This window comes from Mauremys reevesii, linkage group 20 (genome assembly GCF_016161935.1).
Source record: "Mauremys reevesii isolate NIE-2019 linkage group 20, ASM1616193v1, whole genome shotgun sequence".
NCBI lineage: Eukaryota > Metazoa > Chordata > Testudines > Geoemydidae > Mauremys > Mauremys reevesii.
The window spans coordinates 23,408,768-23,422,253 of NC_052642.1; the positions used below are offsets into that span (position 1 = coordinate 23,408,768).

At 58.8% G+C, this 13,486-nt stretch overlaps 1 protein-coding gene across 4 annotated transcripts; it reads left to right on the forward strand.

The window, feature by feature from the left end:
- Window positions 1-3,451: 3,451 nt before the first annotated feature.
- RAB34 (RAB34, member RAS oncogene family) lies at window positions 3,452-13,115 on the forward strand. Of its 4 annotated transcripts, none has more exons than XR_005590231.1 (11): window positions 3,452-3,850; window positions 5,741-5,838; window positions 6,295-6,386; window positions 7,986-8,054; window positions 8,726-8,798; window positions 8,902-8,966; window positions 9,778-9,829; window positions 10,346-10,427; window positions 10,683-10,773; window positions 11,171-11,278; window positions 12,328-13,115. XR_005590231.1 is itself a non-coding variant. In XM_039508499.1 (11 exons), the coding sequence occupies exons 2-11, from the start codon at window positions 5,782-5,784 to the stop codon at window positions 12,393-12,395; spliced, it is 786 nt and encodes a 261-aa protein (XP_039364433.1). In that variant the 5' UTR covers window positions 3,455-3,850; window positions 5,741-5,781; the 3' UTR covers window positions 12,396-13,115. The 4 variants fall into 4 exon arrangements, 3 of the variants coding, with proteins under 3 accessions (XP_039364433.1, XP_039364435.1, XP_039364434.1); XM_039508499.1 differs by having other exon boundaries at window positions 3,455-3,850; window positions 8,726-8,827; XM_039508501.1 differs by having other exon boundaries at window positions 3,457-3,850; window positions 7,989-8,054; window positions 8,726-8,827.
- Window positions 13,116-13,486: the final 371 nt, after the last annotated feature.

The following is a 13,486-nucleotide window of genomic DNA, read 5'->3' on the forward strand; positions in this document are numbered from 1 at the left end:
AAGGCGAGTAGGCACGAGAGCATGCGCAGAAAAGTACCTGCGGGTGGTGCATATTGGGAGTTATAGTTTTTTTATTACCTCAGCGTTTGTAATGTTTTATTAATATTAATATTTTGTTAATTAATAGTAGGGCTGTCGATTAATCACAGTTAACTCACGCGATTAACAAAAAAACATGATTAATTTTAATTGGGATTAATGGCACTGTTAAACAATGGTTGGGTCGTTACACTAATTGAATCTATTTCCCTATGTTAAGTTCTCCTCACACCTTCTATGGGTCATCTCAATTATCACTTCCAGGGCCGGCTCCAGACCCCAGCGCGGCAAGCACGCGCGTGGGGCGGCCCTTTCCCGAGGGGGCGGCAGATTGGGCCGGCGGACCTGCCGCAGTCATGCCTGCGGGAGGTCCACCGGAACCCCAGGAGCAGCGGACCTGCCGCGGGCATGACTGCGGAGGGGGCGCTCAGCCCGCGGCTCCAGTGGACCTCCCGCAGGCATGACTGCGGACAGTTCGCTGGTCCCGCGGCTCGGCTGGACCTCCCGCAGGCATGACTGCGGCAGCTCAACCGGAGCCGCCGGACCTGCGAACTGTCCGCAGCTGCGGGAGGTCCAGCTGAGCCGTGCGACCAGCGGACCCTCTGCAGTCATGCCCGCGGCAGGTCCGCTGCTCCCGCGGCTCCGGGGCGCCTCCTGCGCATGACTGCTTGGGCCGCCCCTGATCACTTCAAAGGTTTTTTTTCTCCTGCTGATAATAGCTCATCTCAATTGATTAGACTTCCAGTTGGTATGCATACTTCCACCTTTTCATGTTCTCTGTATGAATAAATATCTCCTGTCTGTGTGTTCCATTCTGTGCATCTGAAGAAGTGAGCTGTAGCCCATGAAAGCTCATGCTGAAATAAATGTGTTAGTCTCTAAGGTGCCACAAGTACTCCTGTTCTTTTTGCGGATACAGACTAACACGGCTGCTACTCTGAAACCTGTTGAACAATAGAATACCAATTGAAATGTATTAAATATTTTGGATGTTTTTCTACATTTTCAAATATATTGATTTCTGTTGCAACACAGAATACAAACTGTACAGCTCTCACTTGATATTTTTTATTATAAATATTTGCACTGTTAAAATGATAAACAGAAGAAATAGTATTTTTCAATTCACCTCATACAACTACTGTAGTGCAATCTCTTTATTGTGACTTACAAATTTAGATTTTTTTTTATATAACTGCACTCAAAAACAAAACAATTTAAAACTTTAGAGCCTACAAGGCCACTCAGTCCTACTTCTTGTTCAGCCAATCGCTCAGACAAACACATTTATTTAAATTTACAGGAGATAATGCTGCCTGCTTCTTATTTACAATGTCACCAGAAAGTAAGAACAGGCATTCACATGGCACTTTTGTAGCCAACGTTGCAAAGTATTTATGTGCCAGATATGCTAAACATTCGTATGACCCTTCATGCTTTAGCCACCATTCCAGAGGACACGCTTCCATGCTGATGATGCTTGTTAAAAAAAAATAATGCATTCATTAAATTTGTGACTGATCTCCTTGGGGGAGAATTGTATGTCTCCCGTTATGTTTTACCTGCATTCTGCCATATATTTCCTATTATAGCAGTCTTGGATGATGACCCAGAACATGTTCATGTTAAGAATACTTTCACTGCAGATTTTACAAAATGCAAAGAAGGTACCAATGTGAGATTTCTAAAATTAGCTACAGCACTGGACCCAAGATTTAAGAATCTGAAGTGCTGTCCAAAATCTGAGAGGGACGAGGTGTGGAGCATGCTTTCAGACGTCTTAAAAGAACAACACTCCGATGCAGAAATTACAGAATCTGAACTACCAAAAAAAGAAAATCAACCTTCTGCTGGTGGCATGTAACTCAGATCATTAAAATGAACATGCATTGGTCCACACTGCTTTGGGTGGTTATCAAGCAGAACCTGTGATCAGCATGGATGCATATCCTCTTGAATGGTGGTTTAAGCATGAAGAGACATATGAATTTTAAGTATCAGAGGGGTAGCTGTGTTAGTCTGGATCTGTAAAAGCAACAAAGAATCCTGTGGCACCTTATAGACTAACACTACGTCTGTTAGTCTATAAGGTGCCACAGGATTCTTTGTTGCTTTTATATGAATTTTAGTGCATCAGACACGTAAATTTATTGCGACACCAGCTACAATGCCATGTGAATATCTGTTCTCACTTTCAGGTGACATTGTAAACAAGAAGCTGGCAGCATTATCTCCTGTAAATGTAAACAAACTTGTTTGTCTTTAGCGAATGGCTGAACAAGAAATAGGACTGAGTGGACTTGTAGTTTCTAAAGTTTTACATTGTTTTATTTTTGAATGCAGTTATTTCTTGTACATAATTCTACATTTGTAAGTTCAACTTTCATGATAAAGAGATTGCACTACAGTATTTCTATGAGGTGAATTGCAAAATACTATTTATTTTGTTTTTTACAGTGCAAATATTTGTAATAAAAATAAATATAAAGTGAGCACTGTACACTTTGTATTCTGTGTTGTAATTGACATAAATATATTTGAAAATGTAGAAAACATCCAAAATATTTAAATAAATGGTATTCTGTTATTAACAGTGTGATTAATCATGCAATTAATCACAATTAATTTTGTTAATTGTGATTAATTTTTAATCGCTTGACAGACCTAATTCATAGTTTAATATTTTTTATCTTATTAAACACCTTCCATCCAGGAGTCCCAAAACAGGTTACAAATGAATGGTATATGGGGTAGTGACATTTCTAATCACAGTACATCTAATAATGAAAAGTGTTAATACAAATATTTTTTAAATATAACAAGACACAAGTTGACATTGCTTCAGAGGGAGTGAACAGAACATGGCAATTTATTGAGTGATTCATCCCCTGTCATCCAGGGCATGAATCACTCAATAAAAGAGGAGAGGCTGAGGGAACTGGGTTTCTTTAGTCTGCAGAAGAGAAGAATGAGGGGGGATTTGATAGCTGCTTTCAGCTACCTGAAGGGGGTTCCAAAGAGGCTGGAGCTCGGCTGTTCTCAGTGGTGGCAGATGACAGAACAAGGAGCAATGGTCTCAAGTTGCAGAGGGGGAGGTCTAGGTTGGATATTAGGAAAAATGTTTTCACTAGGAGGGTGGTGAAGCACTGGGATGGGTTCCCTAGGGAGGTGGTGGAATCTCCTTCCTTAGAGGTTTTTAAGGCCCAGCCTGACAAAGCCCTGGCTGGGATGATTTAGTTGGGTCTGGTCCTGCTTTGAGCAGGGGGTTGGACTAGATACCTCCTGAGGTCCCTTCCAACCCTGAGATTCTATGACGCTGTGCTCCGGCACTTCTAGCAGGCAAGATTAGGGGATGGGGGGAGGTACATCCCTGAACATCTTGCTAATAGCAGAGGCCTGAGCAGGGGCCTGGGTGGCTGCTGCACCCAGAGAGCAGCACTGGCTCGGCCACGCAGCAGCCTGGGCGTCTCTCCCATCGCAGCCGGGCTGTGCGGGGCAGCGCTGCCTCCCCGTCCAGGGCTCCTCTCTGGCCGGCTATTACTCGCCCCTGCTCCGCCCGCTTGGTCTGCAGCGCTGGCAGCCGGAGCTCGCCGCCTGCCCGGGAGAACAGACGGGACCGGTGCCCCGGGACCCGGGAGGGGCGAGGTCGGGACGTCCCGCCGGAGAACCGGGCCGGATGCTCTGCGGGGGGCTCTGCCTGCCCCCGCCCCCCGGAGCCTCAGCCTGTGAGTCATTAACCAGGAGCAGCTGCCGCGGCAAGGAGCCCAGCCGCCTGCCAGCCCCGCCGGAGCCGGAGCCCCCCATGCGGAAGGTACGGAGGGCCCGGGCCGAGGGGGGGCGGCCCGGCGGGGTATCTCTGCAGCGCCTGGGGTGCATTTTGCCCCGCGGTGCCAGTTGCCCGGGTTCTCCCCCGGCCCCACGTGTCCCGGCCCCGCTCCCAGCCTCGGAGCGCGCAGCCCGGCCGGCCGCTGCCCGCGCAGCCCCTGGAATTTCCGGGGATCAGGTTACCTTCCCCTCCCCCGAAATGCAGCTCATCGCCCGAGCTGCCCCCGAGCTCCCCGCAGCCCGAAGGCGCCGCTGGTGCGGGTGAGTGAGCGCAGGGGGGTCGGGAGGCTTCCCCCCCCCGCCAGAGCCCCTTGGGGAGCCCGGCCCATTGCCAGATGCATCCCTCCCAGTCCCGTGGCTGGGTGCCCAGGAGTCCCGGGTAGTGACTGCAGGGTGCTGGGTTCCAGGAGGCTCCGCTCTCAAGGCCCCTTCCCCAGCTGGGTAGCCTGCAGCACCCCCCGCAGTAGCCACTGCAGACTAGACAGCGCCCGGCGCGGGTAGCCCAGGCCTCGCCAAGCTGGTGCCTAGCTCAGTCTGGCCCTGAGAACTGTGCCAGGCTAGCTGGGCAGAGGTGCAGCCCCACACGTCAGCTTGGCTGCAGCCTGCTGGGGAGCCAAGCCCCTTCTAGCTTGTGGGGCTTCCCTGATAAGGCTGAGGGTCGGCTGCACCTCTCTCTAGCGCGCCCATCAACACGGCTCCAGAGGAGAAACGAGACCAAAGAAAGCAGCTGCTGTGAATGATTACAACCCGGACTGGCTTCTTGGTGGCCCCAGCCAGCCATTTAGCCTGGCCTCTCTCCAGGCAGCGCTGGAGTGAACTAGCAAGCGATTGTCATGCTCCAGAAAGCGGACAAGGAGCGTTGGCTGGAGAACAAACTGCGAGGATGGAGCTGCAGGAGAGCTCTGCCTTGGGTGCTGTCCAACGAGCCACACAGTCAGCAACCCGCTCTGCTGGCCCAGGGACCCCTGCAGGTAGCCGCAGAGCCCAGAGTAGGAGCTGTGTCTGTGGAGCCAGGGAAATGGCTTCAAGCCCTTCTCTGTACCACCTGGCGCTCTGGGAAGCTGCAGCTCAGGCCGAGGCCCAGGTGAAATCTCCCCGGGTGCTAGGAAAGGCCCTTCAGTACCAGAGGCACAGGCAGGAATGCAGTGTCCATGCAGAGGCTCTGGGAGCCACTCCCGGTATGGCCCTTTTCCACCAGCCTGATGTCTCGCTGTGGCTCCTTGGATCAGCCAGGAAGATTTCCTTCAACAGAGCGTTGGAGTAGGCCAGGCTCCCTGCCCTGCCCAGCCTCTCCCTGCCCTTCAAGGCAAGGTTCACAGCTGTCACCTGCCGCCAGCTCGGGCACTTTCTTCCCCCGGTGGGCACCCCATAGCCTGGCATGGATTGGCCAGAACTGGCCAATGCCGCAGTGACCCCCAGGCACACTGCGGTGCTCTAGGGTCTGCACACTGAATAGCAAAGAAACCAGCCCAGAGCCAGGGCTGCAGGTGGCCAGCGTGCTGCTGCTAGAGACCACATGCAAGCCATGGAGCCGGCCTCGGAGATCGCACTGTGCATTGCTCCAGCGATCCCCACGCCACTCTCCATTGCTCACACCTCTGCAGGAAATAGGAGGGCAGCTGCAATCTGCTCCACTTGGTGCTGCACTTCTGGCTAGTTGGCTGTGGTTGGGCAAAGGCTGGGCTGCCCTGAATGTGTTGGCTGTGCCCATGGCGAGGAGAAGGGTCAGAAGGCCAGCCCCAGCAGTGCCAGGCATGAGGGACTTGCTGCCAGCTCCCCTCTCCCCGCCCGTTGTGCTGGAATCCCGCAGGAGGTGCTTCAAAGCTGCAGCCAGCAAATGGGGAGGAAACTTCCATCAAACCTTCTGCCCCGCTAGGTTTGGGTGCCTGGGTTCTCCCCAGCGAGGTCGGGCTCCAGATGATGAGCATGCTAGCACCCGTCCGGAGGGACCGGATCATTGCGGAGCTGCCTCAGGTAAGCATGCCCGTGCGTCGAGGCAGGGCCCTTGCACTGGGGCCAGGGGAGGGCGATGGATACCCACGGGGGCCCAAGGGTGGAAGAGTATCAGAGCCAGGGAAGGAGCCAAGCTCTCCGGGTTCTGCTGCACCTGTGAAGCACGAGCTGGGGGGATTGTTGGGGGTGCTGAGCGGATTCTCCCCAGCTTGTCCTTGGCCTGGCTGAGGTGGTGCTACAGAGAGGCTGTTGGCATTTCCTCTGCCAGCTCCCCAGCCCTCCCCCTCAGCCGGGAATGCTCCGTGTGTGGTCCCTGCCCCAGGCCATCCATCGAGCCAGGGAGAGTCACAGGGCGCTGGCCGGGCTCTGGGGGCATCCCCCCTCGGGCTCTCTTTGGGGGAGCCGTTAGCAGACACTGCCGACTCCCTGGCTCGCTTCCCAGGAGCTGCCAGCTCACTGTCTGTGCTCCCATTTCAGTGCTTTCACAAAGAGGCCGCCCTCCATTTGCGCTCCAGCTTTCATCCCCAAGTAACCGGCGCCTGCCAGGAGCAGCGAACGGGGACAGTGGGGTAAGCCGGGCTGGGCCGCGGGGCACACAGAACCCTCGCCCCGGGGAACTCCCACCTCCCAAGAAGGAACAGAGCCCTTTAAGGACTCCCGGCAGGCAGCAGCATGCCCCAGATCCTGGGGCCACTGGTTCCAGGAACTCATCACGACTGCCCTGAGCCAGCACAGGCCCGAGCCCTGTTTGGTGCCAGGGGCAGCCCTGCGCTGGGGGAGTTTTCTGAATGGAATGGAACGGAACCGAATCAGGTTGCTTTGGTTTTTCCCAGCAGCCGGGGAGGGCTGTGCAGTGTCTCTTTCAGAGCCCTGCGTGCTGGAGCATGGCTGGAGCTTACTCACATTGCAGGAATGTGCTGGGGAGGAGGTGGGGGTCCTGCCTTGGATTGAGACTCCTAGTGCCTCAGGAAAGCCCTCTCTGCTGGGCTGATTCCCAGAGAAATGAGACGGGTTGGCCTGAAATCCCCCAGGAGCCAGAGCAGCCAGGCAGAGGGAGCTCCATGCATCCTTGCCTCCCTCTGGCTCAGCCGCCGAGGCCCAGCTCAGAGCTGCGTGCTGGGAGGCCTGTGCCCAAGCCTGTGGCAGTGAGCAGCTGGGAGGAGGGGCCCAGAGCAGAGCAACCGCCTTGCCTGTAATTTGGACTTGCTGCTCCCCAGTGAGCGTCTCTGGGGAGATGCCATGCAATGGCTCCCCCGCACAGCGGTCAATGCAACAGGCACCGTCTGAGCCTGAGGGCTAGTCGCTCTGCCCGCTCTCCAGCATTGCGGTGCTGGTCCCGACTCTGTGACCGGGGGTTGCTCCCCATTGCTGCTGCCCCAGGACTCGACTCGGAGTCTCCTAAAGTCCCCTTGCAAAGTGCCCAGTCTGCCTTGCTGTGGGCAAGGGGCTCTGGAGCCTGCCGTTCATCTGGTCTTGTCTGGCCTTCCTGTTGGATGGAGTCTGTGGGAAGCTGCGGCCAGGTCTAATGTCCAGATCTGTAAAAGCAAAAGGGCTAGGAGCAGTGGGGTGGGGTGTGCAGGGGGAGCAGCAGGGCGGGGTGCACAGGGGAAGCAGCGGGTGAGGTGTGTGGGGGGAGCAGCAGGGCAGGGGGAGTGGGGGGACTAGCGAGACGGGGTGCATGGGGGGAGAAATGGGGTGCGCAGGGAGAGCAGCGGGGCGGGGTGTGCAGGGGGAGCATCGGGGCAGGGTGCGCAGGGGGAGCGGTGGGGCGGGGTGTGCGGGAGGAAGGTGAGGTTCAGGTTTCCAAGCAGGCTGCTTTTGACAAACATGTGGAGGAGACTAATTGCCTGGACTCCGTTAGCTTCCTGAGCAGATGGAGGAGCCTGCCTGGGTGTCTGAGGTTACCAGGAGACAGCTGCTCTGGCGATCACTCATTACCCCAGGGGAAGCTGGCGTGCACTGGGAACGGGCAGGGAGCCCTGGGAGCACCAGCCCAGCAGGGCGGCGAGTACCAGCCACTGGAGACAGCAAAGCGTCCCATGGCCCCCGGGGGGAGGCTGCTGGCCCGGCCCCCAGCTGTGGGAGCTGGCACTGCCTGGTGCAGTGAGCCGGGGCCCATCCTGGGTGGGGGCCGGGAGCTCACAGCTGACATGCCCGGCTCTCCCCAGCAGGTTTAAGATCTCCAAGATCATCGTGGTGGGAGACCTGTCAGTGGGCAAGACCTGCTTAATCAACCGGTAGGTGGGGCTGACGGGGGGTGGGGGGGCTGCGCTGCCAGGGCCTGGGGAGGGGGAAAGGCCCCTCTCTGAGAGGGGGGAAGTGTCATGCTGCACAGACCCGTAGGAGATGCGGTCCCTGCTCTCTGGGGCTAGGGGGAGTCACCCCCCGGTATAGACTGTTCCAGACACACCTGATCCCCAGGCTGGCCCCCAGCCCCTGAGTCGGAGCTATGGGGTGTCCCCACTTCCCGTTCGCTCCTGCCGCGGCTTTAGGGGGCTTTTCAGGGAGGTTTGGCTGGGAACACGTCGACTTGTCCAAGAGCAGGCTCAGGGTCTGGCCTCCTGAGGCTCCGTAGAGCTCGGGCTGTTTATTGCTTGGCTGGGAGATGTCCCAGGAGAATCCAGCTGAGCAGTTTTCCCCTGGTCAGTACAGAGCTAATACCCCATCGTGGGCTGCTCAGGGCCTGGCTCCCCGAATCCTCCCTTCGCATTTAGCTAGACACAGACTGTTCCTTCACTTCCTCCCAAACAGGGATCTCACGGGGGATCAGCTGGCACCCAGCTGCTGTGTCCCACCCAAGAGGGGGTTGCATTTCAGTGGCGGGTCCCTGCCTCCCTGGCAGGAAGCCCCAGGGGGCCTGCCCTTTGTATGCTGACCCCTCAGCCCCACCGGCTGTTCTCCCCCTCAGGTTCTGCAAGGACACATTCGATAAGAACTACAAGGCGACCATCGGGGTGGACTTCGAGATGGAGCGCTTTGAGGTGCTTGGTGTCCCCTTCAGCTTACAGCTGTGAGTACCGGCTCACCCAGCCTGCTGAGCCCTCCCGCCACAGCCACACTAACCCGCTGCCCCCTCTCCCCCAGGTGGGACACGGCTGGCCAGGAGAGGTTCAAGTGCATCGCATCCACCTACTACCGCGGAGCACAAGGTGAGGTGCCAGGGTCCAGGAGTGTGCGGGGTGCCGAGAAACAGGGACTTGTGCCCCGGTCCTAATAAGCAGCCTGCTGCAACAAACCCTACCGTAACACGCCCGCCGCCCTGCCGGCAACCCTACCGTAACACGCCCGCCGCCCTGCCGGCAACCCTACCGTAACACGCCCGCCGCCCTGCCGGCAACCCTACCGTAACACACGTGCGGCCCTTCCGGCAACCCTACCGTAACACGCACGCCGCCCTGCCGGCAACCCTACCGTAACACACGTGCGGCCCTTCCCTCAACCCTACCGTAACACACACGCCGCCCTTCCGGCAACACTACCATAACACATGTGCGGCCCTTCTGGAAACCCTACCGTAACACGCACGCCGCCCTGCCGGCAACCCTACCGTAACACATGTGCGGCCCTTCCGGCAACCCTACCGTAACACGCACGCCACCTTGCTGGCAACCCTACCATAACACACGTGCGGCCCTACCATCACACACACGCTGCCCTGCCAGCAACCCTACTGTAACACAGACACGTCCCACCATCACACACATGCTGCCCTGCCAGCAACCCTACTGTAACACAGACACGTCCCACCATCACACACATGCTGCCCTGCCGGCAACCCTACCATAACACACACACGCCCCACCATCACACACCCTTCCATAACAATCTGGTCCCTGCAGGCCCAGTGCGAACTATCAGCCCTACACCAAGCACAGGCTTGTGCTCTCAATAACAAGCACACAGGGTTTGTGGGCTCCCCCCAGCTCCCCCATCTCTCACCTCCTCTTGCTCTCTCCCCAGCGATAGTGATTGTGTTCGATGTGAACGACGTGGCGTCTCTAGCGCACACCAGGTACGGTAACGCTGCTCAGAGGGTGAAGGGATTCTTCTTGCAGGGAGTGGGGTTGGCTGCCGGGGGCAGGGGTGGTGGCAGTGTAGGGTGGGGACCTGGGGGGGCAGCGAGTGGGTGTGGGGGGCGATGGCAGCCATGGGGGCATGGACAGAGGGAAGGGAGGATGGCAACCGGCAGAACCAGAGGGCAGGGTGGGGAGCAGGGTTTGTAACTGACAAGTGGGGATTTCTAGAGGTCTGCCTGGGGGAGGCACTGGAGGAGGCGGGGGGGGGGGCTGGGGCCTGTGGTGGGGAATTCGAGGCATAAGGGGACCAGGCTGTAGGTCAGGGTGTCGGGGTTGGGTGCAGGCACTGGGCCATGTGGGGGCTGAAGGTGGGGGACCAGGGCTAGGGCTGAGCTGGGGGGCCGCTTGCTGCCATCCCTGGGGCGGGGCTGAGTGGGCATCTGTCTCTGTGGAAGTCTCACAGCCCAGGGCCCCGCCTGCCTCCCCGGCTAACGGCCTCTCTCGCCCTTCAGGCAGTGGCTGGCCGACGCCCTGAAGGAGAACGACCCCTCCAACGTGATCCTCTTCCTGGTGGGCTCGAAGAAGGATCTGAGTGTGAGTCCCGGTCCCAGCCCCCCCAAGCTGAATGGCGCTGGCCGGGGAGAGCCTGGGGTCACCCCTCATTGTCCTGGGGGGCTCAGCTCAGCAAACTCCCTAGGACAGAGCCCTGGGGTCGATCTAGACCATGGAGCTGCCTTCCATCCCCCGTCTGTCCTAGGCAGCCCCCAGGAGCCGTCCCCCCAGCACCCCATGGGCCCCTGCCATGGGGCCAGCCTCTCTCAGGCAGTGACCTCCCGTCTCCTCCCGCAGCCGCCCGCGCAGTACAGCCTCATGGAGAGAGACGCCATCAAGGTGGCCAAGGAGATGCAGGCGGAGTACTGGGCTGTCTCCTCGCTCACCGGTGAGTGCCCTCGCCCCGGCTCCCACGGGGCAGGCTGTGATGAGGGGGGGTCAGAGGGGAGAGGTGCCCCCGGCTACTGCCTCTCTCGGCCCCCTAGAGTGGAGGCCTAGTGCCCCCAGGGCTGAAGCATAGCCCAGGATTCCCAGCTGGCATCACTGTTGTGGGGTCTGACCACCTTTTCCCTGCCCCGACTCCCCAGCTCTGCATTCCTGCCCCCAGGCCTCCCCTCAGCACACTCGTGCCTGTGCCAGCCTCAGACACCTAGTGCCCACTGCTGGCAGGCTGTGACCACGCAGCTGCCCACGGCTCGGTGTGCCCCAGAGTATGGTCCCAGCACTGGCACATCCCCGGGGCTGGGAGCCTGGGACGGAGGGGTCACTGTCGGCTCTCTGGGCAGGGGAGAACGTGAGGGAGTTTTTCTTCCGCGTGGCCTCGCTGACCTTTGAGAGCAGCGTGCTGGCCGAGCTGGAGAAGAGCAGCGCCAGGAAGATCGGGGACGTCGTGCGTGAGTATCCGCCTGGTGCCGCTGGGATCCCAGCCAGCAGCACCACTGTACATTGATCTAACGCCCGGGGGCATCTAGCGCTGGGCTGGCTCCGCTGGGTAACCACCTGTCACGGAGTCCCCGGGCGAGGCTCTGGAACTGCTCCCCACAAAGCCAGGCAGGACTCTGGGGAGCCTCCTCTCCCTCGGAGCAGACTGTCTGCGGGGCAAGAAGCTCCCACGGCTTCACCTCCTGGGTCTGACCTTGGAGCATTCAGCATCCTCTGCCCCTCCGTGCGCTTCCCACAGCGAGTCCGCCCCAGCGGGGTCCTGGGGCAGCCACAGGGTCCTGCCCCCCCACTGCGCAGTCAGACGTGACTCTCAGCCAGCCAGTAACACAGAGGTTTATTAGATGACAGGAACAGGGTCTAAAACAGAGCTTGTAGGTACAGAGAACGGGACCCTCAGCCGGGTCCATTCTGGGGCCCAGTGAGCCAGACCCCCACATCTGCCCTCACTTCCTCGTCCCCAGCCAGCTCCAGACTGACCCCCACACCTCCAGCCCTTCCTCTCTGGCCTTTGTCTCTTTCCCGGGCCAGGAGGTCACCTGATCTCTTTGTTCTCCCCCACCTTTAGCATCCCCTTGCAGGGGGGAAGGGCCCGGGCCATTAGCTGTCAGGAGACAGAGTGTCAGCCAGAAACTGAGGCACCCACACAGTATTCAGAGGAAACATTAAGAACAGCCCCACTTCGTCACACCACAGAGATGGGGCTCCTCCCCCATGCCCTGCAACCCGCCTGGCACTGCCCTGGGGGACCCTCTGGCTCTGGAGGACAGAGCAGCCCCGGCCTCTCAGCTGAGCTGCAGCCAGGGCCAGTCCCCTAGGCTTGAGCCGAGAGCCGCAGCCAGGTTCCCACAGGAGCCCCGAGCGGGCGGCTGGGAACTGCATGGTGGCACTCCCGACCCCGGCAGGCTTGGAGCTGGCAGCCCGGGCGAAGGGCTCTGTGGGCATGGAGGGGGCTGGGGCACTCACTGTACTTCCTGGGATCCCATGTGTGCTGCTTTCCTAGGGATTCACAGCACTGACAGCGACCTGTACCTGACGGCGCAGAGGAGGAAATCCAAGTGCTGCCGCTGATGGGGGATGCCAGCCCCGCCCCGCTGTGTGCACTGAACTCTCTTCGCTACCAAAGAGCTGCTGGCAGATCCCAGTCGTGGGCCTGCGGGGACTGGTGCCTGCTCAGCGGAGAGACCTCTCCCCGGCTCAGCTCCTGCCCAACCAGAGCTATTCCTTCCCTCTGTGCCCGGGCAGCTGGGAACCACAGCCTGGCTCCGGCGCCTGGGCTGGTGCTGGGATGAAGCATAGGCGGCAGCCAGGTGTTTGGAAGAGCTGCCGGCACTGCTCCTTGCCCTGACCAGCCCGGAGGGCGATGGAGGCAGCTGAGCATCCCTCTGTTCCGTGCCCTGCAGTGCCCCCTCCTGACTGGGACAGGACTCCCCCGTCCCTGCCTCCCTCGCGGGCTAGGGCAGAGCGTGGTCTCTGCGTGCCCCCGCCGGCCTGTGGCTGGGCAGGGCGCTGCCCTGGTTTCGCTCCTCTGGTGTTAATGCTGCCAGGAGCCTGCGGTGCTGACTCAGGCCGGCCGCGGAGCCAGGCACCGTCCTGCCCACCTACTGCAACAAGAGCCGGGAAGCAGCTGGAGCAGCCTGGGACTTGCCTCACTTCCGCCCACCCAGACCCTGCTGCCTGCAGAGAAAGGGAAGAGACCCACAAGCTCGTTAACTATGCAAATCAGTGTGTAATTAGCAAGGGGAGAGGTCTCCTGGCACTGACGCTATGTAATAAAGCTGGATTTCTACACTTTTTTTTTTTTAAAAGAAAGAAAATAGCCAGTGAATGGGAGGGGGCAGTGCTGGCCGGATTCCTCTGGGACAAGGGTGCCGAAGCATTCTGTGACGCCTCGGCAGGGTGGGAGCGTGCCCGGTCTGAGGGGCATTAGAACAAGGAGGAAGCAGCCCCATCCCCCCAGCACACTGACCCCACTGCTGGGTGCCTGCAGCCCGAGCGCCAAAGGGCCGGGGCAGGCAGCAGCGGAGGGCCCAGCCAGCCAGAGGACGAAGGCGCAAGAAACGCTGGGCGGTGCCAGCAGGGAGCTGGGCCAGAGCCAGACAGAGATTTCCTTCTGCTCTCAGGGAGTAACAGACTTCAGGGAGGCCACCTAGGGCTCCCCG